The sequence below is a fragment of the Carlito syrichta genome, unplaced genomic scaffold (assembly GCF_000164805.1).
Source record: "Carlito syrichta isolate Samal-C Ts95f unplaced genomic scaffold, Tarsius_syrichta-2.0.1 Scaffold305691, whole genome shotgun sequence".
NCBI lineage: Eukaryota > Metazoa > Chordata > Mammalia > Primates > Tarsiidae > Carlito > Carlito syrichta.
In genome coordinates, this window is record NW_007249787.1 from 109,772 (window position 1) to 135,866 (window position 26,095).

The window sequence follows — 26,095 nt, forward strand, 5'->3', positions numbered from 1 at the left end:
GGCTCAGGCAATCCACTCACCTCGGCCTCCCAAAGTGCTGGGATTACAGGCTGATCCACCGAGCCTGGCCATGAAAACAATATTAAGTTGTGTTTAGGATGTCAGGTCTCTTAAGAAGTTGCCCTCTCTATAGTAGTATGATTCTGAAACACTAGTAATACGGAGAAATCTGTTTTAGAGTTATTTATTAGCATGGTTTTTATTAATGGCAAAAATTAAAAACCTTTGAGACTGTTTTTAGATTTTTATTTTGTATTAGAGACTCAGATTTCTTTTCCTTTTTTGGGGGGGTTTTTTTTTTTTTTTCTTTTCTTTTTTTTGAGTTGGAGTGTCACTCTGTCACCCAGACTGGAGTGCAGTGGCATGCTCCTGGTCACCGCAGCCTCAACCTGCTGGGCCCCAGCGATCCTTCTACTCAGCCTTCCAAGTAGCTGGAACTACAGGCGCGCATTACCACGCCCGGCTAATTTTTGATTTATTGTGGAGATGAGGTCTCACCAAGTTGGCCAGGCGGGTCTCGAACCCGTGGGCTCAGGTAATTCACTCACCTCAGCCTCCCAAAGCGTGGGATTACAGGCTGAGCCACCAAGCCTGGCTGAGCCTCAGATTTCTGATCTCAAGTAAAGGAAGTTAGGTTTAATGAATGCTTCTTAATGCTGGGTTCACATTTTTAAAAAATGTCCAGTTCTCATTTGTAGAGATCCTGGCTTAATTATAACTAGCCTGGTTGAGACTCTGGGCATGTGTTTCATGAGGTGCAGTCAGAGATGTGAGCCACAGTTTCATCTGATGAGATCTAAGGAGTGGCTCTGTTCTGTAGGCCTTAATAATTTGTGCTTTCTTTCATTGTCTTACAGTGCCCTTCCTGGCTCAGAAGTAGAGATTATCTGAAATAGTCTCTGCTGGTATCATTTGATATTACTTTCTTACATCTTAAATGGATAGATGAATTCATTTTTTTTAAAGGATGATAGAAGTGAATGGCTGGGTGTGTGGGCTGGTACCTGTAATCCCGGCACTTTGGGAGACTGAGGTAGGAGAATGGTGTGAGGACAGGAGTTTAAGGCTGCAGTGAATCATAATTGTGCCACTGCACTCTGTCCTGGATGACAGAGCAAAATCCTATCTCTAAAAATAAATTAAAAAAAGAAAGTCTAAAAGAAAAAAAATGTGATCAAATGATAAAAATGAAAATACTAATATGACATTGTAGCTTCCAAAAAGAAGAGAGAAGTTTACTTCCTTTCTGAGCTCTGTCTTATAATTCTCTTCTGTAATATTACTGCCACGTTCTTAAGATTGATAATATTAACTAAAATTTGAGTACATATTCTACATGTCAAACTCTATGCTAAGGTTTTTCATGTAGCTTTTCATTTAATCATCACAGCTTCTTTCTGAAGTGTGAATGATTATTATTCACATGTTGTAGATTTGAAAATGGAGACATATTTAAGTAACTTGGTAAAGTGAGGGCAAACTTAGCTTTTCAACTCCAACTCATATTCTTAACATTATGCTGTAGTGACACAAGTTACATGGCCTAGTTTGTTGTTTAGCTGAACTGTCTTCTAATTGATTTGCATTGACATTAAAGCATTTCCTTCACCAGTAAAGCCAAGTTAAAAATAATAATAATCCTGGGCAATATAAGATGCACATTATTATGGCATTCAAGATTCCTTCCTTTTTAAAAATCTTCAGCTTGTTTTTTTTGGTTTTTTTTTTGAGTTGGAGTCTCACTGTTATCGCCCAGGCTGGAGTGCAGTGGCACACTCACGGCCACCACAGCCTTGACGTGCTGGGCTTAGGCTATCCTTCCGCCTCAGCCTTCCAAATAGCTGGAACTAAGGCACGCACTACCACGTCAAGCTAATTTTTTAATTATCGTAGAGACGAGGTCTCGCCAAGTTGCCCGAACTGGTCTAGAACCCCAGGGCTCAGGTAATCCTCTCACCTCAGCCTCCCGAAGTGCTGGGATTACAGGCTGAGCCACTGCGCTCAGCCAGAAAAATCTTTTTTTTTTTTTTTTTGAGTTGGAGTCTCACTCTGTCACCCAGACTGGAGTGCAGTGGCTGCTCCCAGCCACCGCAGCCTCGACCTACTGGGCTCAGGTCATCCTTCCGCCTCAGCCTTCCAAGTAGCTGGAACTACAGGCATGCACTACCACGCCCGGCTAATTTTTGATTTATTGTGGAGATGAGGTCTCACCAAGTTGGCCAGGCAGGTCTCGAACCCGCGGGCTCAGGCAATTCACTTACCTCAGCTTCCCAAAGTGCGGGATTACAGGCTGAGCCACAGAGCCCGGCTCAGAAAATCTTTTAAAGTGAGTAAGTTCATTGTGACTTTTAAGTTCGTGATGCTAACTTAATTGATTTCAATTAAAAAAATTTTTTTTTTTTTTGATTTGGAGTCTTACTGTGTCTCCCAGACTGGAGTGCAGTGTCATGCTCACAGCCACCATAGCCTGAACCTGCTGGGCTTAAGGCCATCCTTCCACCTCAGCCTTCCAAGTAGCTGGGACCACAGGCACACACCACCACACTGAGCTAATTTTTTTGATTTATTGTAGAGATGAGATCTCACCGTGTTGCCCAGGCTAACCCGTGGGCTCAAGCAGTCCTCTCACCTCCACCTCCCAAAGTGCTGGGATTAAAGGTGAGAGCCACCACACCAAGCATGATTTCAATAAAATTGAAAAGTTATCATACTCGTGCATATATGTAAATAATTAAGAGGTGTAGAAGTAGTATCTTCTTTTGATATGATTAGTAAGTTTTATTTGATCTCTTGAATGTCATACGTGTGCCAGTTTATTTATTAACAAAATGAAAGCAGTTTTACATCTTATCACCTGGGTCTGTCTGGCATACACATAATTAGAATAGATCATGAGATTATCATTGAAAAATTAGTGTTGTGTTTTATCCTTTATTTGAATTCCAGTGCAGACAGATTTGGGATGCTCTCATTTTCTTCTCTTCATTTTGCCATCAACTATTTTTTGGCATTCAGCTGCGTTTGGCTTTGCATCTATTTACCTTGGAATTTGCCTATTAATCTCTGCATGTGTTGTACTTGATATCCAATTTCATTCCAGTTATCCTTTCTCTGGTGTTTTTTGCCTTCATTTTTCTCTCAGTTCTTCCTGTTGCTTTTTATCTTTGTTTTGCTCTTTGATTTAGTCACACTAGCTCAACTGTATGTTACTTCTGTGATTTTTCTTCCACTTCCCTCTTCCTTTGTTCTTCATTCCTCTTCCTACTGCTTCATTTCATTTGTAGTATTCTCCCCTAGATTACAGGGGTCAGTAAATTCACTCATCAGTAAATAAAGTTTTATTGTAACACAGCTATTCCCATGCATTTGTGCCATGTCTATGGCTGCGTTCATGCTCTAGTGATGGGAGTTGAGTAGTTGTAACAGACTGTATGACTTGCAAAGTGACAAAATTTTACTATTTGACCCTTTACAGAAAAGTTTGCCAACCCATGGCCTAAACATTTTTTTCTGTTACATTTGGGGCTGTTAATGCTATACTGGTTTTAGTGAAATAACACAGAAAATGTTTTGTGCCTAAATTTGTGATTAAATTCATGCTTTGGCTCTAATATTGTATAATATCATGTTGTTCCTTACTTGTGACCATTCTAGTTGAATTTATTCCGAAGAATTACTTTTGCTTGTCAGACCCTTTGTCACATTTAGTGAAAAATCATATAATGAGAAAATTAGTTAATGGGAAAGGTCTCCATCCTTGAACTACTAGCTCCCTCCCTCATCTATAAATTTATCTTTCTCCTTGCTGTCATTCTTCTTTTTCTCTGATTTTAGTAGAGGATGTTTAAGCCAACTTCCATCATGCCCTTGACCCTCTCCCATCTACTCTGTTGTTCTTTTATACCACCTCTGTTTCTGCACTCTACAACCTCTCCCTATCTACTTTCTTCTTCTCTTTAGTCTGAAAACCTATTCACATCCCCCTCATCCTAAAAAGAATCCCTTTTTATTCTGAATTCTTTTAGCTATTATCGTGCCTGAGGCTACTATTAACCTCTAATTGCCAGGTCCTTTGGACTGTTTTTCTGTCTTTACTGCTGCACTTGACACTGTGGGTTTCACCCTCCTTCAGAACTCACTCTTCTGTATTTCTTGTGTTTAGTGATCATTTCTTCCCTACCTCATTCCTAGACTTCTTTTCCTTTACACTGCCCTTAAATGTGTTTGTGTTCCCAGTGTTTGTTTCTTTGCCCAGTGGTCTTGCCTCATGATACTCGCTTATACGTTGTCATAATTTTAGCTATCATATATAAATCCCTCCCTCTGCTATACTTTGAGCTCCTTTTGCTTGGCAACTCTCTTTTATTTTTTATTCTCATGGTCTAGTGTGGTGTTTTTGCCCACAGTATGGGCTCAATGTAAATACGTTTGAATACAAAAGATTTAATACCTTAATATACTTTTAAAGATGCATTATTTTACGTAGAGAGTGAAAACGTAAAGGATCTTATGTGTACAACCACCCAACAAAGACTTACAGGGCTCTGGAATATGTTCATTGCTGTGTTTGTTGCTATGGACAGTACAGAGCAATACAAGAATCTATTTTGAGTCCCTTTTGAGAACCTAGTGAAACTGTATGCCCTCACCCTAGGGAACATAAAAACACAGAGACGTTTGCATTTAATTTGATGGTGTTCACAGTTTCTTCAGGGAGTTCATGTACTGTATATAGAGAAGCCCTGCTCTAGACATTTTTAGGGTTGGGAAAAACTAAACCATGTGAAATAATTTAAGAAAAATGGAATGTTGAATTTTGGGACATTGAATTCCAGATGGAGTCAGAGATTTGAAGAATTGTATAGATTGTAGTAGTTAGAGGAGTTTGGAGAAAAAAAGTGTATTTAGAGAGCAGCGAGAAACAAAATCCTACAGATTGTTTTATTCTAGTGTTACATTATTGTGTTCTGATGTGGTTGTCTTTTTGGTCTGATAGGGTATCAGTAACACAGTATGATTAACAGACAGGAATTTCTTCTGAAGGGCATGATAATAGAAATGCTGTATCAGTAATCTAAGGAAGAGGTAGATCCCAGAGCAAGTTATGGCCTGTGAAGCCTTGGATTCTAAGTCTAAATATGTTCCAAATTCATTCATGGATGATGCCCTACTAGGGTGGGTAGGCCACAGCCCTGCAGCTGAATAGGCACATTCTTGTAGCTGGGAGTGGTAGTCTCTGTCGATGGGTGAGAAGTGCTAAAGTTGGACAGGCAGGCAGCACTAAAGCCAGGCAGTGATCAGGATGGACAGCCTATCCTTGGAGGTACCCTGTGGTAGATAAACAGATGGATATGTAGGCTGTCTTGTGGCTAGAAGTTATCCAGATCACTAGGCCAGAAAGGGGGTTGCTGTTCTAGTGAGGTAGCTCTAAGTAACTTAGCGTTATAGTAATCTTGTGTTAGAACTGAAATATTAGAAAATATACTGCCTCAACTTTGCTGTGACTTATTAAGAGATGGATATGTGTTCATGCTGGGGCCAAGTAGTAGATGGAGATAAGCATTCATTGAGGTCAATCTGTAGGTGGTCCAAAGATTATTGAGATGAAAAGAAATCAGCAGGTGGCCTGAAACTAGGCAATGGAAAGCTAAAAGAGTAGTTTGTGGTACATAGTAGTATAAAAGTATTACATATTTATAAGATATGGTCTTCTTCCATTTATTCCAGTTATGTTTTTTATACATTTTTAGAGCATATAGAAATTCCCTGCTATATTATGTGTTTGCTAAAATCAGTGCGATAACTAACTCTTCATTTATTAAAAATAAAACAAAATAAAAAACAGATAAACAAAAACCTCTACTATAAAGTAGAATTTTATTTGGACAAATAATAATGAGTATTGTGTAGTACTAATAAGAGTGAGGTGATTTGATTTGAGATATATACGAGTGTAATTTGAAGTGTAGAAGTAAACATAGGATATGTGGATAAATTGAAGACTTTAGAAGTACTACTTAAGGATACAAAAGTAGAATTTGCTAAGTGGAGAAGCATGCCATGTTCTAAATGGAAATTTTTTTTTTTTTCTGTAGAGATGAGGTTTCGCCAAGTTGCCTGGGCTGTTCTCAAACCTGTGGGCTCAGGCAGTCCACTCGCCTTGGCCTCCCAATGTGCTAGGATTACAGACTGAGCCACCAAGTCTGGCCTAATTTTTGATTTATTGTAGAGACAAGTTCTCGCCAAGTTGTCAGGGCTGGTCTCGGACCCATGGGCTCAGGCAATCCACTCACCTCGGCCTCCCAATGTGCTGGGATTACAGGCTGAGCTACCGAGCCCAACCCTGAGCCCAGCCATGAATCGAAATTTTTAATACTGTAAAGTTGTCAGTTGTCCTCAAATAAATCTCTCAAGATAATATCTTCCTTTTTGTAGAAATTGACAAAATGATTACAAAGTTTATTAGGTTATATGTGTTAACAGAAAAATCTTGGAAGTTTTTTTCCATAATTTTTTAAATAACTTTTTTCTATAAGAAAATTTTTTCTATATTTTTTTAAATGCATTTTTTCTATTAGAGGGAGAAAAAGGAGGAATTGCCCTACTGAATGTTGAAATGTGTTAGAATTAAAATGTAATTGTCATAGTGGCAAAGTATAGAGAATCTAAAACAGACAATGTATGTGAGTATTGTGTTAATAAATGGTAAAGATAGAACTTTAAATCTGGAGTAAAGATGAGTTATTCAAAAAATGATGTTGGGACATTTGGGGGAAATTAAATTCCTACTTCACACTGATCACCAAAATAAAATCTAAATGGATTAAAGAGAGAACTGCTGAAAAAAGACCCAAAACGTTTAGAAAATAGAAGCAAATCTATGAATTGTTATAATTTGAGTAGAGAAGGACTTTATATGCATGTCTGCCAAGGCAAAAAATTATAAAGTAAAAGATTGATATACTTGATTATTAAAAAATTAGACATGGATGTGTCCAAGAGTACTATACGTTTTAGAAGACCTGTTATAAACTGAGAAACATAGAAAAAAAGAAGTTTTGAAAATGGCAGTGAATATAGAAAGGTGGCCCACTTCACTTATAATCAAAGAAATGCAGTTTCAAAGCAGTGAAATATATTTTGTCATCTATCAATTTTTGCTGAATGATAAAAGTGAGAGATATTATTACTACCTGGCAGTAGTGAGGGAATTGGAAGACACTTAACAGTCTGTTATTGAATGGTTTAGGGAAAAATAAGTAGCGTTCTTGAGCTCCTTAGTAGATAAGTAATTTAAATGAGTCCAGGACATTTTCTGTAAGACAATTTATTGGGAATATTGTGTATTGGTAGTATACTTACTGTCTGGTTTTTTTTTTTTTCTTTTGAGTTGGGGTCTCACTCTGTCACCCAGACTGGAGTGCAGTGGCCGGGAGTGGCCACTGCAGCCTCGATCTGCTGGGCTCCGGCGATCCTTCCGCCTCAGCCTTCCAGGTAGCTGGAACTACAGGTGTGCCTACCACACCCAGCTAATTTTTTTGATTTATTGTAGAGATGAGGTCTCGCGAAGTTGCCCAGGAGGGTCTTGAACCCTCAGGCTCAGGCAATCCACTCAACTCAGTCTCCCAAAGCGTGGGATTACAGGCTGAGCCACCGAGCCCAACTTACTGTCTGGTTTTAATTTTATTTTTTTCCTCTTGCCTTGCACAATCTCACTGGAGTCTTATGCATAGAAAATGATTTAAAACTAGAAATAAAGCAAGACATTGAAGGATTGTGGGTAAATTGTTTCCGTTTTAATTTTGGTTTTATCAGACTACAAATAGAAGTTGATTGTTTTTTTCCCCAGGTCAGTCCTGGCTCAGAGGATTAAGTGAGCGTGTGTACTTGAACAGTTGTTCTTCTGATTTATAGTAGAAAAAAACAGTCTGAATCTGTAAAATATTTTACGTATTTTCCAGGGAAACAGAGATGTTTGTACACTGTAAGAATTGGAATTAATTTCATTTTACTGACGTTTCCTTAACCTAATTTTGAACACTTTTGCCATAAGTTTGAGAGTAAGTTGTTGTAAAAAGACTACACTGTTCTTGGCTAATAGTATTGGCATTCCAGTTTCCAAATTCTTTTTTGATTCCTGAACCTATCTGGTTTTACTTTTTTAGTCCTGGTTTTTCTACAGAATCACTTTGTTTTACCTTTTCCTTTTTCTTTAACTTTTGAGCTGAAAACAATATGTTTTATAAGGAAGTATTTAATCAGTGATTAGGCAAATTTCACACTTAGAGACAGCACAGATTTCTTTCAGATAACTGTTCCTCCTTTCCTCCTTCTCCTTTATTTTTTATTTTTTTGAGTTGGAGTCTCTCACTCTGTCGCCCAAGCTGGAGTGCAGTGGCATGCTCACGGCCACCACAGCCTCGACCTGCTGGGCTCAGGTGATCTTTCCACCTCAGCCTTCTAAGTAGCTGGAACTATAGGCATGCACCACCACACCTGGCTAATTTTTTGACTTATTGTAGAGATGAGGTCTTACCAACCAGTGGGCTCAGGCAAACCTCTCACCTTGGTTTCCCTAAGTGCTGGGATTATAGGCGTGAGCCACTGCACCCTGCCCTCCTTCTTTTAAATGGGTTCCTGAGCCAGGATCCTAATGAAGAAGCTGAAAACAAAATGTTTACTTGCTGATAGCCCATAAACTACCTTTCTACTGGTATCCTTGTTAAGACTTCTTTTGATCTTTTTTGGAGATAGTATGAGAATTAGATAGAATTCTAGTATTTTGTGGAATCAATCACATTGTTTTGTAAATACAACAGAGTTCATGAAGTGGGTTTCCACATTTTTTCTTGTTCTTGGTGGTTTTAAACCAGTCAGGCTTTGCTGTAGAATTTGTTGTATATTTGATTCTGTGGAAGGTGGACTGTTGACCTTCACTCACCTTTCAGAGGATCCTCGTTGGTGAGTTTAAATTTTTAAAAAATTATGTTAAGCTGATTTTGAAGTGAACTACAATAAATAGCAAACAGCAATTTTTTTTTTTTTTTTTTTTGAGTAGAAGTCTCACTCTTGCCCAGACTGGAGTGCAGTGGCATACTCATGGCCACCACAGCCTTGACCTCTTAGGCTCAGGCGATCCTTCTACCTCTGCCTTCCAAATAGCTGGAACTACAGGCATGCGTCGCCATGCCCAGCTAATTTGATTTATTGTAGAGACGAGGTCTCACCAAATTGTTCAGGCTGGGATTTTGATAGAGATTGCATTGCATTTGTAGATAAATTTAGGGAATACTGCCATTTTAACAATATTAAGTCTTCCATTCCAATAACTTGGGATGTCTATTTATCTAGGTCATCTTCATTTTCTTTCTTTTTTTTTGTTTGAGTTGGAGTCTCACTCGGTTGCCCAAACTGGAGTGCAGTGGCCGCATCCGGCCACTGCAGCCTTGCCTGCTTGGCTCCGGCGATCCTTCTGGCTCAGTCTTACGAGTAGCCGGAATTACAGGCATGCACTACCACGCCCGGCTGTTTTTTGATTTATTGTAGAGATGAGGTCTCGCTGCCCAGGCGGGTCTCGAACCCGTGGGCTCAGGCAATCCACTCACCTCAGCCTCCCAAAGGCGCGGGATTACAGGCTGAGCCACTGAGCCTGGCTTCATTTTCTTTCAAAAATATTTTTTTAATTTTAATTTTTAAATAGAGAAAGGGTCTCACTATGTCGCTCAGGCTGATCTTGAACTCTTGGCCTCAAGCGATCCTCCTGCCTCAGCCTCATAAAGTGCTGAGATTACAGGTACAAGCTATCACACCGGGCCTCAAAATGTATTGTAGTGTTAAGGGTACAAGTTTTTAGCTTATTCCTAAGTATTTTATTCTTTTGGATTCTAGTGTAAATTAAATTTTTTTCTTAATTTGTTTTTAGATTGGAGCATTTTTTTTTGCTATTATATTGAAGTAAATCTTTCTTTTGACTCTTAGAAGGATAGACATTAAACTTTGAGCCACACTTCAAGTGTGGCTGTTCTGCCACTATTTGCTGATTTATTAATTTTCCACTGAGATCCAGAGTCATTTATAATGTCTGCCTTGTAAGATTCCTTCTGTTTAATATCCAGAAAAGCTTTGTAATTATTATATTTGGGGGTTAGATTTTTATTGTGTTTTTTTGTGGTTTCAAAGTATCATTATTTTATGAACCTTCTTCAGGAGATAAAAGCAAAAACTTTTCTTCCTTTGAAACAAATGATAAAGTAGGATGATTGGTTATTCAGCTACAAGGATGGATATGCAAAATACCTATTACAGGTTGAGTCATAGAGGCTAGGCTTAGTTAGCTGGATTTATTCTTCCGTTCCATGATAGTGCACTTCCAAAAAGGATTCACATGTTTTTCATCCATTCTTTTCTTTGAAGTGAAATAATACAGATGCAAAGTTACTTTTGACTTAAGTTTGGGAATAAAATTATTTTCTTTTTACCTTGCCCTCTAAACTTTTCCTTTGTAATGTCCCATTGCATTTTTTTTTTTTTCTGCTCCCTCTGATTCTTTGTGTCAGACATTGTTGTATTTTCTAATTCACTTTTTCTCCAGGTTTCTAATTTTCAGACAACCTTGGACATTGGTGTTAAGAAATTTGTAAGGCCAGGTGCAGTGGCTCAAGCCTGTAATCCCTGTGAGGGGCTTGCTTTAGCCCACGTGTTCGAGAACAGCCTGGGCAACATGACAAGACCTCATCTCTACAATAAATCAAAAAGTTAGCCAGGCGTGGTAGTGCGCACCTGTAGTTCCAGCCACTTGGGAAGGCTGAAGCGGAAGGATTGACTAAGCCCTGCAGGTCGACGCTGGGGTGGCCATGAATGTGCCACTGCACTCCAGCCTGGGCGACAGAGTGAGACTCCAACTCAAAAAAAAAGAAAACAAAAAGAAATCTGTAGACATTTATTATATCATCCCATCCCTTGTGCAAAGTACTTACAGAATAAAGTTGAGATGCCATACCTTGGCATTCAAGGCCCTTCCCAATGGAGCTTCTCTTTTTCAACTTTATCTCTCGTTATCCCCCAATATTAATTCATTTCTTGACTCAAGTTGGCATTTCCTGCAGGTTGGACATTTCCATCACCAACTCTGAGCTTGTTTCTTTTACTTTGGATTTACTTTCCACTTTAAAAATCAACCTTGCTCACTAGAATTTTAGGCACTTTATCAAGACAATCTCAAGTCTTCTTTCCTTTAAAGTCTTCTCTGACCTTCTCTGCTCACTGTGGTTTATTTTTATTGCCTGTAACAATGGCTATTAAACTTGATGCTTTATTTTTTGCACAAAATACATCTTTTTTTTCTTTTTCTTTTTTGAGTAGGAGTGTCACTCTTGCCGAGACTGGAGCGTAGTGGCACACTCATGGCCACCACAACCTCAATATCCTGAGTTCAGATGATCCTTCTGCCTCAGCCTTCCAAGTAGCTGGAACTATAGGCGTGTGCCACCGCAGCCAGCTAGTTTTTTTTATGTATTGTGGAGACGAGGTCTTGCCAAGTTGCCCAGCCTAATCTCGAACCTTTGGACACAGGCAGTTTTCTTGCCTCTGCCTCCCAAAGTGCTGGGATTATAGGCATGAGCCACTGTGCCCAGCTGTCCTTTTCTTTTCTAATGAAATCCCGTGCTGACTCCCAGTTAAAATAGGGCATTGGGGCAAGAAGAGAGCAGGTGTCCTAGAACCTTTAGCTACTCAGTTTTCTCCATCTGCTGGGGTACCCTGGATCAGTAGAGTTCCATGAAGCACAGTTGGAGAACCAGTGTGGTCTGCCTCATGTACTGAATGCTCGGCTTCACAAAGCAGTGTGTGATATCTTTCCATCAGTATATTTTGTCTCTCCTGATGCAGTAAAATTGTCTGGAGTTTAGGAAACATGTTTACAGAATTGAGGCGCTATGTCCCTTGTGGTATCTAATCTACAGCTACTTACAGATAATAGGTATTCAACATATATTTATTCCTTCGATTGACTTAAAATTTTTAAAAATATATTTTTATACTTATTAGACCCACGCCAAGAAAAAACAGGTTTTGTTTTTTTTTTTTTGAGTTGGAGTCTCACTCTGTTTCCCAGACTGGAGTGCAGTGGCCGCTCCCGGCCACCGCAGCCTCGACCTGCTGGGCTCCGGCGATCCTTTCGCCTCAGCCTTCCAATTAGCAGGAATTACAGGCGCGCACTACCATGCCCGGATGATTTTTTTATTTATTGTAGAGATGAGGTCTCACCAAGTTGCCCATGCGGGTCTTGAACCCGCGGGCTCAGGCAATCCACTCACCTCAGCCTCCCAAAGGCACGGAATTACAGGCTGAGCCACCGAGCCCGGCTTTGTTTTTTTCTTCTTACATAGACATATTACCATAGACAATGATTAGAATTGTATTTTAACCTGGGGAAGGTTGAGGGAAGACTCGAGAAAGCAATTAATCCTAGCCAAATCTAAAAATCACCTTCCTACAGCATGACATATTCAAAGCATATTTTTCTGACAGAAGATTGCTTCTAGTAGGCATTTTAATACCCTTTTGAAATACAAAAAATGTTAGCTTTGAAAATAAAGCCCATTTGATTCTCACAAAAGTCAGAAAAGGTCTTAAGTACAGACAAAGGAATGAAGTATTAAAGCATGCATACAAGCTATTTGAGAGCCTTTTAAAATAATTTGCTGTAGTTCTTATGTGTGTTAAACATGCGCACATACTTGAATTCTTATCTAGTTACTTATTGTATCCATTTGTGAAGAATAGTATTATGGAATCAGTTTCACTGGTTCAGTTTGAAGTCATAGGATTAAAAGATACCTTACCTTAGAGATTCATTTATATTATTTTTCTGCTAATCAGGGTAAAAGCAACCCCTTTTCTACCTGTGGGTCACAAAACTCATTTACCATGTCAAGTGTCCTAGAGTCAAAGATATAATTAGGTGATTGTTCTCTGGAAAAATGATATCCTGTTCTATTAAGGTAAGAATTAAAAAAAAAATCATTTAAAATTTTGTTTAAAACTTGGGAATTTCAACATTTGACTTTTGTTTGTACTTTTGTTTTAGATAGAGTCTGTCCTGTCCTACTAAATGTGAGGTGTTAGATCTCTTGTTCACTAGCATGTTCTTTACGGTAACACTTCCCATAGGCTGAATAGCCATAGTTTTGCTATTAAGGGCTTTTATTTATGCAGATGACTTTTTTTCTTTTTTTGAGTTGTAGTCTCACTGTCGTCACCCAGGCTGGAATGCAGTGCCATTCTCACATCCACCACAGTCGTAACCTGCTGGACTCAGGTGATCCTTCTACCTCAGTCTTCCAAGTAGCTGGAACCACAGTTGTGTGCCACCACACCCAGCTAATTTTTTGATTTATTGTATCGATGAGGTCTTGCCATGTTTGTTACCCAGGCTGGTTTTGAACCCGTGGGCTCAGGCATTCCTCTCACCTTTGCCTCCCAAATTGCTGGGATTACAGGTGTGAGCATCTGCACTGGGCCTACAAATGACTTTTAAAGACAGGTGTTTGGTTGAAAATTTCCGTTGCTGGGACAAGAAGCAATTACAACAGGGAAGACTCTCTTGACTGCTTTGTGGGTACATGCCGTGCAGGGATCGATTTTGATTTCCTGTCCCAACCCTACCGTGCGTGAAGTCAGGATGGACCTGTATTTTGTTCCGATCCTTACTCCAGCTCTTCCTCTCATTCATTCTCTTCTGAAAAGTTTCCAGTTGAAGGGAAAACCTTGGGACTAGCTTTTTTTTAGATATCTAACGTCATAGACTTGAAGTTTGTGGTTTTATAATTGTCACCTCTGTAGTGTATCAAACCACTTCTGACATTTTAAACATTAAATAGTTCTGCCTGATAGGTCCAGAATTACAATTACTGAGAAGACAGTTGTGGTCTTTTAAAATGAGCAGTATGTTGACTCCTGCATTTTTGTGTGTGTGTGTTGGAGTCTCACTCTGTCACCCAGGCTGGAGTGCAGTGGCACCCTCCTGGTCACCGCATCCTCAACCTGCTGAGCCCCAGCGATCCTTCCGCCTCAGCCTTCCAAGTAGCCGGAACTACAGGCACGCGCTACCACGCCCGGCTAATTTTTTGATTTATTATAGAGATGAGGTCTCCTCAAGTTTCCTGGGCGGATCTTGTATGCGCGGGCTCAGGCAGTCCACTCCCCTCGGCCTCCCAGTGTTCTGGGATTACAGGCTGAGCCACTGAGCCCGGCCACTCCTGTATTTTTTAATAGGAAAGTGCTACTGCCTCGTGTAATTTGTAATCTAACTTTTAAACATCGTGGTGTTTAAAATAGAGAGGTATATACTTTTGGAATGCATTCAAGCTTCTCATAGTTTTTTGTGTCTTCAAATGTTGACTTACAAATACAGTTGGTCGCCCATATCTTTGGGCTCCACATCTGTGAATTCAGCTGAGCATGAATGAAAAGTGTATGGGGGGCCGAGTGTGGTTGCCCAATCCTATAATCCCAGCACTTTCAGAGGCTGAGGTGGGAGGATTGCTTGAGCCCAAGGGTTTGAGACCAGCCTGGGCAACTTAGCAAGACCTCGTCTACCAAAATTTTCTAAAAAAATTAGCTTGGCATGTTGGTGTATGTCTGTAGTCCCAGCTACTTGGAGGCTGAGATGGCAGGATCGCCTGAGTCCAGGAAGTCGAGGCTGCAGTGAATTGATCATGGCACTTCACTCCAGCCTTGAGTGAAGACCCTGACTCAAAAAAGTATGTGTGTGAGGGGAGAGGGGAATATCTGTACTGAACATATACAAAGTTGTTTTTTCTTGTCATTATTCCCTCAACAGTACAATATAATGCTATTTATATAGCATTTTCTTTGTATTAGGTATTACAAGTACTCTAGAGATGATTTGAAGTATACAGGAAGATGTGCATAGGTTATATGCAAATAGTACCACCATTTTGTATCAGGGACATGAGCATTTGCGGATTTGGTATTCTTATGGGGTGCTGCATCCAATTCCCCATGTGTACTGAGAGCAACTGTAGGGCAGCTTCTTAAGTACTGTTACTTCAGTCCCTTTCATCTCCATTGTGTTGTAGCAACCTGCTTTTATGGGTCTGTTGCCACTTGTAACTGCTTCTCTTTCAGAATGCATTCCAGGGTCTCCTCTGACCTTAGCTAGCTCAACCTTTACCATTCTCTCTTTTCTTGCCCTCATGGTGCTCATTCCCTCCCCTGCCCTTCCATTTTTTGAAATGGAAAAATCGAGTCATTTATATGACCCTTCCCTGGCCTTTCATTTTTACTCTTCTCTGTCCATTCCTGTATCTAACCTGCTGTGTGTGACTGGGATACTGGTTAGTTAGGAATGTAGGGTTCCTAGTTCTTGCTGGAGCTTCAGGAGAGCTCAGCAGACTATTTTTCCCCTCAACCTTAATGATCACCCCTTCCATCCCTTACTGATTTCCTTTATTCACAGCAGAAAGCTCTTTCTCCCTGCTTTTTAGGACAAGTAGGCAAGGTCCTAATCCAGATCCATGGTTTCTCAAAGAGTTGTGGAAAGTATTCGGGGCATTGATAAATTTAGATGAAGAAAGTTTACATCTTTATTTTCACTAACCTTTGAATGAAATTTAGCATTTCTTTTCTTTTCAGTATAAATATAGGAAACAAACCATTAGCATTAGTGATTATCTATGAATCAAGCACCTGAAGAACTCAGTTAATTTCATGTGACTTGATACTATGGAAATCTCAAATTATTATTGTTGTTATTTTTAGAGACAGGTTCTTCATATGTTTCCCAGGTTGGCTTTGAACTTCTGGGCCCAGGCAGGTCCCTCCCACTTTAGCTTCCCAAAGTGCCTAGATTACAGGCATGAGCCACTACATGCAGCTTTGAATTATTATTTATGCTTATCACCTTTTTAAATTTACAGAAGTTATTAGATCTATTGTTAGATCTTACTATTTAATGCCTTAATACAGAAGCATATAAATATTACTACGCCACAGATTTTATTTATTTATGAGCCGGAATTTCACTGTCATCCAAGCTGGTGTACAGTGGCACATTCAGTCGCTACAGTCTCCACCTCCTGTGCTCAGGTGGTCCTTCCAAGTAGCTGGAACTACAGGTGTCCTACCATGCCTGGCTAATTTTTTTATTTATTGTAGAGATGAAGTCTTGATCTCAACTCCCTGGGCTCAGGCAATCCTCTCACCTCCACTTCCCAAAGTGCTGGGATTACAGGCATGAGCCACCACACCTGGCCAGATTTTATTTTTTAGATTTTTATAACTGCATTTCATTGTAATTGTTTGGCTTCGATTTTCTATTTACTTTATGTATTTAAATACATTCTGAATCTGGGTCCATAAGCTTTCCCGCAGAACCGAAGGGGCCCATGGATTTTTAAAAAATGGTTAAGAATCCCTAATCTAGAGACTCCCTGTGCCCCATCCTCCCCAGTCCTCTTTTGTTGTCATACCCCACTACCCCACCCCCACCTGAGGATGGTGCCTTCACCTGTGCCTTTGGTTTTGTTGTTCTGATATACCCCGGACCCTTACTGTGTTTCTTATCTTCAACTTGTTTCTTCATGTTTTTCTTAAGTATTCCTTAATATTACTGTATAATACATGGTATAGTATATGCTCATAGTGTTGTACAATTCAATTAGAGCAGCTGAGTATACAATAAAAAGATAATGTCCCCTCTAACTCTCAGACCTACTTCCCTGGGAAACCTGTGGGCTTGTGTACAATTCAGGCGATGTTCTGTAAACATATTTGTAATGCTACTGTAGCCTATGCTGGAACCCTTTACTTCCCCCCTACTTAATTTTTGCTTCTGTTCTGGAAGACCCAGATGAGCTGTCACTTCTAAAGCCAGAGACTTTTGTTCCTCAGAATTTTGTTCTTTATTATAGTACTCATCACATTAGATTCTCAGTTTTGCTTCATGTATGCAGCTACTCTCCCACACCTGGGAGCTTCTGCAGGAAAAAGTGGGGATTGTGTCCTAGTCAAATGTGTCTGCCTCATCCAGACTCATGACATTGTAGGTACTTGTTAGTGTTAAAAATGATGAAATGTTCCCTTAGTTGCCAGGTTGGTACCCACTGTAACTGATACTCTACAGTGTATAGATTGGTTCACATATAACTGATGATGTATGATGAGAAATTTTAAAAGAATGTGTGAAAATGCCACAGTAATAATAACTGATAGAAACAATGTATTTGAGTTAAAAAAATTTTTCTTATAAAGATGTGGGTTTATTCAGGGTTAGGTATACAAACGTTGATTATGCAGGTACCCTTGTTGATGAGGTATGCCCCTCCCTCCCCTAGCAGTTTCCCTCAACTGCCAGTTCCACCCTGAGTTAATTTTTTTTTTAGAATTTTAATGTTTGAGAAAAAATAGATTTAATAGTGATGAAATGGGGAGCTGAAGATTTGGGTGAAGACTTTTCTGAAAGCACATTTAAGGGTTTCCAATGTTAAGTCTGAGGTTAATGATTATTATTGCATCCAGTTTTATGCCATTTTACAGTTTTTATATATTTAAGTTTATATTTATTTAAAATGTAACGCTAGCAATTTGCTTATATGGCCACTATTTTGGCTCTTTAAAAATTTCTCAGACAGTGGCCAGGCGTGGTGACTCACACCTATAATCCCAGCAATTTGGGAGGCTGAGGAGGGAGAATTACTTGAGCCCAAGAGTTCAAGATCAGCTGGGCAACACAGAGAGACCTTCTCGCTACAGAAAAAATTAGCCAGCTGTGGTGGCATGTGCCTGTAATTCCAGCTACTCAGGAGGCTATGGAAGGTGGATCACGTGAGCCCCGGAGTTTGAGGCTGCAGTGAACTGTGATTGTGCCATTACACTTCAGCCTGAATGACAAGAGTGAGACCCTGAGTTAAAAAAAAAAAAATTCTCAGACAAGTTTGAATGATTTTTCAGAGACAGTTTAATGAAAGGTAGAAGAGGATCGGGCATGGTGGTTCATGTCTATAATCCCAGCACTTTGGGAGACCGAGGTGAGAGATTTGCAAGTCCACGGGTTTGAGACCAGCCTGGGCAACTTGACGAGACCTCGTCTCTACAATAAATCAAAAAAGTAGCCAGACATGGTGGTGCATGCCTGTAGTTCCAGCTACTTGAAAGACTGAGGCAGAAGGATCACCTGAGCCTAGCAGGTGGAGGCTGCGGTGGCTGGAGCATGCCACTGCACTCCAGCCTGGGTGACAGAGTGAGACTCTAACTCAAAAAATAAAAATAAAAATAAAAAATAAAAGAGGAAAGGTTGAAGAGCAGAATCCTTACCCTATTCCTAGGTATGGGACTGGGGAATCCTCAAGAGAGGTTAACACATTGGTTCAGACATTTTTTACTGATCACCACCAGATGGCATCACTGGCACAAAATAATTATGTTTCTGTCCAGAATGGGAAGAGAAGGTGTTGAAAGCCTGCTGTGTGGGTAACATAGAGGTGGGGTGAGTGGGTGGAGAGGACATAATTTTGTACATTTTTTTTCCTCTAGAGTCTTTTGTAAATTGAAACACATGAATAACTAAGTCTTTATCATCTCATCTGATGATTTTTATTGTTTTTTTCCTTTTTTCTTTCTTTGCCTGTAGTTCCTTCAGAAACAGGTAACACTTTTCTAATAGTCACTTTGTATTCTTGCATCTTGCTCTTACAATGCTTTTGTTTCTCACCACAGAGGATAATGGAAAAGTAATATACTTAGACTTATGGCATTGGTAAAATCTGCATGCGAAGTCTAGTAGTTGCCTGTAGTTTTTTCTGAACTTCACAAGGATCCTGGTTACAACGTTGTACTATTTCATGCCAAAACAATGGTTTTGAGAAGATTCACACTTGCTGGATGCATTGGCTCAAATGTGTAACTGCAGTGACTTAGGAGGCTGAAGTGGGAGGATTGCTTGAGCCCAGGAATTTGAGGCTGCAGTGAGCTATAATTGCACCACTGCACTCCAGTCTGGCTGACAGTGAGACCCTGTCCCTTAAAAAAAATTTTTTTTAAAAAAAGAAAGAAGAAAACAAATTCAAACTTCGCTATTAATAAAATGTCTAGCATTTTATTTTACAATAGTAAAAAAAAAGAATTTACACTAGTGAATATTGGTAACAGTGCAGAATGGATGCCCAGATCTTGTTTCTTTGTAATAACAACACAGTGTTGGCCTGAGTATAGCCCTTAGACCAGGGTTTTCCCCAGCATCCTGACAGTATGCTTCATTTTTTGCTAACTGTCCACTTCTGCACACCTTTCCCTAAACCCTTTACTGGTCTTTAAAAATACTTTTGAGAAAAAATTAAAAATCGAGGAGTATCATTCTTTATAGAATCATGTTTGTGCTTTCCCTTTTCTTAATTTCTGTCTTGAAAGAAAACCAAACTGCTAAGTAACAGCATGTGAATAGTTAATTTCTTTATCCATTAGTATTGGAAACAGAATATTTAAGATAAAAATGTAGCGTTGAAACAAAAATGGATACTTAGTAATAGCCTCTTAACACAATGCCTGGGTCCCTGAGGTTGTACACTTGGTTGCCTTTCCACACTGGCTCTCATTTGGGAGTTTTAAAAAAATGTTGTTCAGAATAGTACCATAACATGGAAGCCATTTTTTGTGTGCTTTTGGATCTTTTGATTTGAAGACGGCTTGGCTGAGTCCTTTGTCTTTCTAAACACACACACACACACACACACACACACACACACAGCCTGCAGTGAGAAAAAAGAAATTTATGTGGTTATGTGAAAATCTGTAGCTGAGTTGAGATTGGCTGAGTCCTTTGTCTTTCTAAACACACACACACACACACACACACACACACACACAGCCTGCAGTGAGAAAAAAGACATTTATGTGGTTATGTGAAAATCTGTAGCTGAGTTGAGATTAAATATCTTGAATAAAGAGTGTTGTCTTTCCGCTGGGTCTCTAAATAAATGCTTTATTCACTTAAATGTGTGCTTTCCAAAAACTAGTATGATTAAAACATTAACAGCCTCTTGTATATAAATTAACAGTCTTGTTGCTTGTTACAGAAGATAACTTGACTGGTTTAGAATTTTCCTGTAGTCTAGTTTTTTGTTTCTAGTTTTCTGATAATTAAAGGAATTTCAGGATCCTAATGCAAGTAATTATTTGATATTTTCTTGAAATATTTTGGATTCTTGAAAATATACATGAGTAAATTGATTTTACCGAAAATCCACATAACTTTAGGATGATGTAGAATAGAGCTTGATTCAGGTCAGTATCAAATAAGACCTGGCTTTTAGGGCCAACAGTGGCTAACAGCTGAAGATGGAGTGTTGAGAGGACAGCATTAATCTCTTAGAACCTCTAGACCTCTTTTGCAAAATGCAGTCATACTCCTCCATCTCACCCACAGCTGAGGCCCATTGCCCTGGGGATCTCCATTGGCATGTTCTTGACTCTTAGAGTCGCTAGCAATGGAATCAGTGCTGTTGGTGAAGCTGCAGCTAAGCCCAGAGGTGCAATTATAACTTGTATTTCTTAGTGTGCATGCACACACACACCACACCTACCCTGCTGTAGTTTGGAATGAGAAGAGGTTAGAATTAACTAGGCTTCATTTCCATGCCTAATTAGCTGGGCTAAAGTTCCATGCCTAAATTTACTGACTCGGGTTTTTTATTATGGCATCACCTTGCCCATTGTACCTGTTGACATGTGACAGTTACAGAAACAGTGCCAAGTGAAAAATTCCTCTGAAATTGTCTCCTTTGAACGAGAATTGTATGTTTAGCTATCGATTCGTCCCTTTTCTTGGTGTCAACTTACAGTAAGGGCTAGGGTACAATGTCTGGGAGCCTGTACTCCCCAGCAGAACCAGAGAAGCAGAACTATTACTCCCTGGCTGATGGTAGGTGCTGCCTTGTGGGTCCATTTAAATGCAAGCGTATATCTGCAAAGCACTTCATAATGCTATCATTGCCCAAGTAGACCTTTATTTAGTTGGGTGTAACTCCCACTTAGAGAATATTTTCTTTGCCAAGAAGCAGTATGGTCAGCTGGACATGTGAATGCCATGTTTGATCTCACAAGCCTGTGTGCTTCAATAACATTAGTAAAGGAGAAGAGGACACAAATAAGTGAGAATATGTTAATAGGAAGTCCAGGTAGGCCTGCCACCTGAACCTCCTGGAGACAGATAACACTGTAGGGCCTGAGCTTTATAGCAGAGTGGTTATAGGAAAAAGTGGATTCTGGGAAGGAATGACCCACTTAGATGGCTTCACTTACCAAAGGCAAGAGTATGTTAGGTTACCAGCTACTGCATATAGACCATGGATTTGGAAAGTTAAATGTCTACATATATTTGGCTGCAAGTACTCTGAAGGTATGTTTAATTAGTGGATCCATTAAACAAGAGATAATGTTTTACATGGATTTATAGAAATACTGTGGCTCACTTCTGAAATACACAAGGTAAATACTTGCAATGTAATTTAATGAATTGTGTCAATACGTTTTGTTTCATGTGGCTTAACATTATCTGTGATGTGATTTACTAAATTAAATTTGAAAGCATACTGTTAATTGACATTACTCTTTTTATAGCAGCTTAGATAGCCATTATATACATACGTTTTTAAAATTTACCTCTACTTTAGTGCATTTGTCTTTGATTTTCATTAATTTATGTTGAGTAAATCTTTCTGTTAGATTTTAAGTTAAATGGTTATGTGAAATTCACTTTTCATAATTATATTTTAGCATACATCTTTGTTGCTAATTCATGTGTGTATTAGTGTAGTTGGTTGTCTGGTTGCATGAACTTTGAACCAAAACCATCCTTTGCAGATGCTTTTACTGACTCTGCTATCAGTGCTAAAGTGAATGGTGAACACAAAGAAAAGGACTTGGAACCCTGGGATGCAGGTGAACTTACAACCAATGAAGAACTAGAAGCTTTGGAAAACGACGTAGTAAGTAAAATCTTCGTGATTAGTACCAGGTTCTGTGGTCCATGTGGTATGCATATGACATCCTGTCACTTGATTTTAATTTAAGTGTTTTTGTTGTTGTTGTAGTGAATATATTTAGAGCAGCAGTTTTGTTGTGTAAATAGAGATTTTCTCCCAGGCAATAAATAAAGAACATGTATTTTTGTTATTTTACTTGTAAGAGTTAAGCAGGAGTACTTCTTTGTGATAAATAAATCACAACAAGCAACTTACAGATTTAAATTGGAAACCATCGAAAATACCAGTGTCTTTTGCTTTAACCCTGCAGAGAATAAGGTAACCTAAGAAAAGTGGTGTGTTAATTGTGGGCTTTACCTAGAGATGAGGTCAAAGTAGGACACTAGGCTTCTTGGTTGAAGAAGAGAAGGCTCTCATTATTAAGATAAATAATTAGGTTACATTAAAATGAAAGCAGTACACAAATTTCTCAGTCTTAAGTTGGGATCATTCTCCACAGAAACCTCCTCTTCTAAAATACTTCTTGTCATGTATTATTTTTGCTTTTCTCTTAATGCATCATCTATAACTGAAATGCTTAGTGGTTGTAGTGGCTCATGTCTGTGGTCCCAGCTATTTAGGAGACTGAAATGGGAGGGTCTCAAGTCCAGGAGTTTGAGTCCAGCCTGGGCGACACAGTGAGACCCTTTGTAAAAAAAAAAAAAAAACCCACACAAAGAAATGCTTAATGAAGACTCTAGTATACAAAGCATAGAGAAGCTGGGCTCGGTGGCTCAGCCTGTAATCCCAGTGCTTTGGGAGGCTGAGGTGAGTGGATTTGCCTGAGCCCGCGGGTTCATGACCCGCTTGGCGAGACCTCATCTCTACAGTAAATAAAAAAATCAGCCGGGCATGGTAGCGCACACCTGTAGTTCCAGCTACTTGGAAGGCTGAGGTGCAAGGATTGCCGGAGCCTAGCAGGTCAAGGCTGCGGTGGCCGGGAGCGGCCACTGCACTCCAGTCTGGGTGACAGAGTGAGACTCCAACTCCAAAAAAAAAAAAAGAAAAGAAAAAAAGAAAGCATAGAGATACAAAGCAAAGTCTCTTGTCAAAAATGAGTGTTAAGGTAGCAAAATTTGAATTGGATGAAGAATCTTTCATTGAGTAAAAAAGGTAATTATTAACAAATCTGTGTTTGATGTCTAAGGCATAAATAATAAGTATCTTCTCTTCCTCAGGCAAGAAGCCTAAAATGTCCTACTTTGACCTCATCTCTTGTTATAAAACTGAAAATGCATAGGCAACATATCATTATTAATTTTCAAACTTTAAAGAATCATAACCTGATATAACAGTTCTTAAGTCTGTGCATCACCTGTATGGAACATATAGGGAAATAGAGATTCTTTTTACACTGTTAGTGAGGTGGAGAAATTGATAGAGGTTTTCTGGAAAGAATCTGGCAATTGTTATCAAAGTTTAAAGTACTGGATGGGTGCCATGGCTCACTGTAATCCTAGTACTTTGGGAAGCCAAGGAGGGAGAATCACTTGCGCCCAGGAGTTTGAGACCAGCCTAGGCAACATAGTTTCTACACAAAAATCAAAACAATTAGCCAAGTGTGGTGGCATGCACCTATAGTCCCAGCTACTTGTGAGGATGAGGTGGGAGGATCACCTAAGCCCAAGAAGTTGAAGCTGCAGTGAGCTGTGATCCCACGGGTTCAAGACCAGTCTGGGCAACATGGCAAGATCTCATCTCTATAATAAATCAAAAAATTAGGCAGGTATGAGGCGCATACTTGTAGTTCCAGCTGCTTGGAAGGCTGAGGTGAAAGGATCACCTTAATCCACAGGTCGAGGCTGCAGTACCTGTGAACGTGCTGCTGCACACCAGCCTGGGTAACAGAGTAGGACTGTGTCTCAAAAAAAGACAAAAACAAAAATTTTTTTTGATATGGAAAGATAATCAAGGTTTGTTAAAAGAAAATGCAAGTTGTAGAACAACGCTCCTAGTTGAATATCTTTTTAAAAGAGCTGATCATATTCTTATGTATACATAGAGTGTGTCTTGAATTATACCCAAGAAATTGTTAATAGTAGTTATTTATGATCACTGGTATTGTAAGTGTTCACTTTTTCCTGGATATTTAACGTAGAGCATATATTAAGTTTAAAGCCTCCATAGGTGATTATGATTTCCTGCCTACATGTTAGGCCAAAGGGATTGCTTTAGTGGTAAGATTATATTACAGTTTTACCTGGAGTAGCATAAAAAGACCCATAGTTGATAGGTGAACTTTGAGGCTGCAGCAAGATTTAGCATTGAGGTTGCCAACAGCATTGCTTGGATGATGTTGTATCCACTCTTCAGGGATAGATGATGACCCTGTACTAGATTTCACCCCTTTTCACTAGTTAGGTTTAAAAGAGGAGTTGAAAACATTAGAGAAATAAGTGATTATCCAGGCACTGGATATTAATAATAACTGGTGAATTATTTTTCAGCCCTTGACCTGAATGGTTGATTCTTTTTTTTTAAGACACATTTATCCAGCATCATGATCAGACTATTACATTTAGCAAACAGCAGCATGAGTGCAAAAATAAAGAAATCTACATTAAAACTCTTTGTTGGAATGCTTTTACTCTCCACAAAACAGAAACTAAAATAATCTACTGTATAATTAGTCACAAATACAGTCCTCGAGTGTTTTGTCCATATACATGTGTTAACTAAAGCATATCTTCTTTGTAGCAGCTAAGTGCTGCCACCACTAAGTTCACAAATCTGTAGTGACCTGTGCTTCCCTGTCACTTCTCTGGCTCTTCTCTACTGCTAAGCTTTGTTTCCTGGCAGCAATTAAAATCTTCTGCCACTGCTGTAGCTACTATTGCTACTGGAAACACCAGAGCTACCTTGGTTTTACTGTTTGGCAGTGTGTTGACGTCTACCACCAAAGAGGCCAGAGCTTCTGCCTCCAAAGTCTTCCCTTTCATAGGTTCAAAATTTGAAGATGTATTGTTGTAATTGCAAAAATCGTAGCTTCCGCCACCTCCAGAATTACTTTCATCATTACCAAATCTATTGTAACTATCTCCACTACCACCATATCCACCACCACCACAGCTGCCGCCAAAGCCACCACGACCACTGAAGTTTCCTCCATGACCAGTGTTGTCATTCCTACTGAAGTCACCTCCATGACCACCACTGAAGTTTCCAAAACCACTTCCACCTCTTTGACCGGATGAAGCACTAGCCAACTCTTGCTTCGACAAGGCTTTCCTTTCTTCACAGTATGGTATTTCTGAATGACAATTTTATCCACGGAGTCATGGTCTTCAAAGGTTACAAAGGCAGAGCCCCCTTTCTTGACACTGCCTCAATCATTATTTCAGTCACTTCAGTTTTCCCATACTGTTCAAAATAATCTCCCTCTCTCTCTCTTTTTTTTTGTTTTTTTGTTTTTTTGAGTTGGAGTCTCACTCTGTCACCCAGACTGGAGTACAGTGGCCGCTCCCGGCCACTGCAGCCTCTACCTGCTGGGCTCCGGTGAGCCTTCCGAGTAGCTGGAACTACAGGTGCGCACTACCACGCCCGGCTCATTTTTTATTTATTTTAGGGATGAGGTCTCACCAAGTTGCCCAGGTGGGTCTCGAACCCGGCAATCCACTCACCTCAGCCTCCCAAAGGCATGGGATTACAGCTAAGCCACCGAGCCCGGCTTTCTTTTTTTTTTTTTTTTTTTTTTTTAAGTTGGAATCATTTGTCACCCAGGCTGGAGTACAGTGGCACGCTGCTCATGGCCACCTCAGCCTCGACCTGCTGAGCTCAGGCAATCCTTCTGCCTCAGCCTTCCAAGTAGCTGGAACTACAGGTATGTGCCACCATGCCCAGCTAATTTTTTGATTTATTGTAGAGGCGAGGTCTCACCATGTTGCCCAGGCTGGTCTCAAACCTGTGGGATCAGGCAATCCTCTTGCCTCAGCCTCCCAAAGTGCTGGGATTATAGGTGCGAGCCACTGCGCCTAGCTCAAACTCTCAGGTGATGTTTTCCAGTATCTTATTTAATGCCACCAACAAATATCTTTTTCTTTTTTTTTTTTTTTTTT

The 26,095-nt window shown here is 39.7% G+C and overlaps 1 protein-coding gene and 1 pseudogene across 7 annotated transcripts in view; one reads left to right on the forward strand and one right to left on the reverse strand.

Annotated features, from left to right (window-relative positions):
* Positions 1-26,095, forward strand: part of ATXN2 (ataxin 2) — a 127,808-nt gene that overhangs the window by 46,648 nt on the left and 55,065 nt on the right. For 4 of the 7 annotated variants that reach the window (XM_021714660.1, XM_021714663.1, XM_021714661.1 and 1 more), the window contains exons 5-6: positions 18,653-18,667; positions 21,880-22,004. In XM_021714660.1, coding sequence (XP_021570335.1) covers positions 18,653-18,667; positions 21,880-22,004 — 140 coding nt within the window. The remainder of the gene's footprint in view (positions 1-18,652; positions 18,668-21,879; positions 22,005-26,095) is intronic. The other 3 variants (XM_021714664.1, XM_021714665.1, XM_021714666.1) reach the window with 1 other exon arrangement.
* LOC110596003 overlaps positions 24,843-26,095 on the reverse strand; it is a 1,852-nt pseudogene continuing 599 nt past the window's right edge.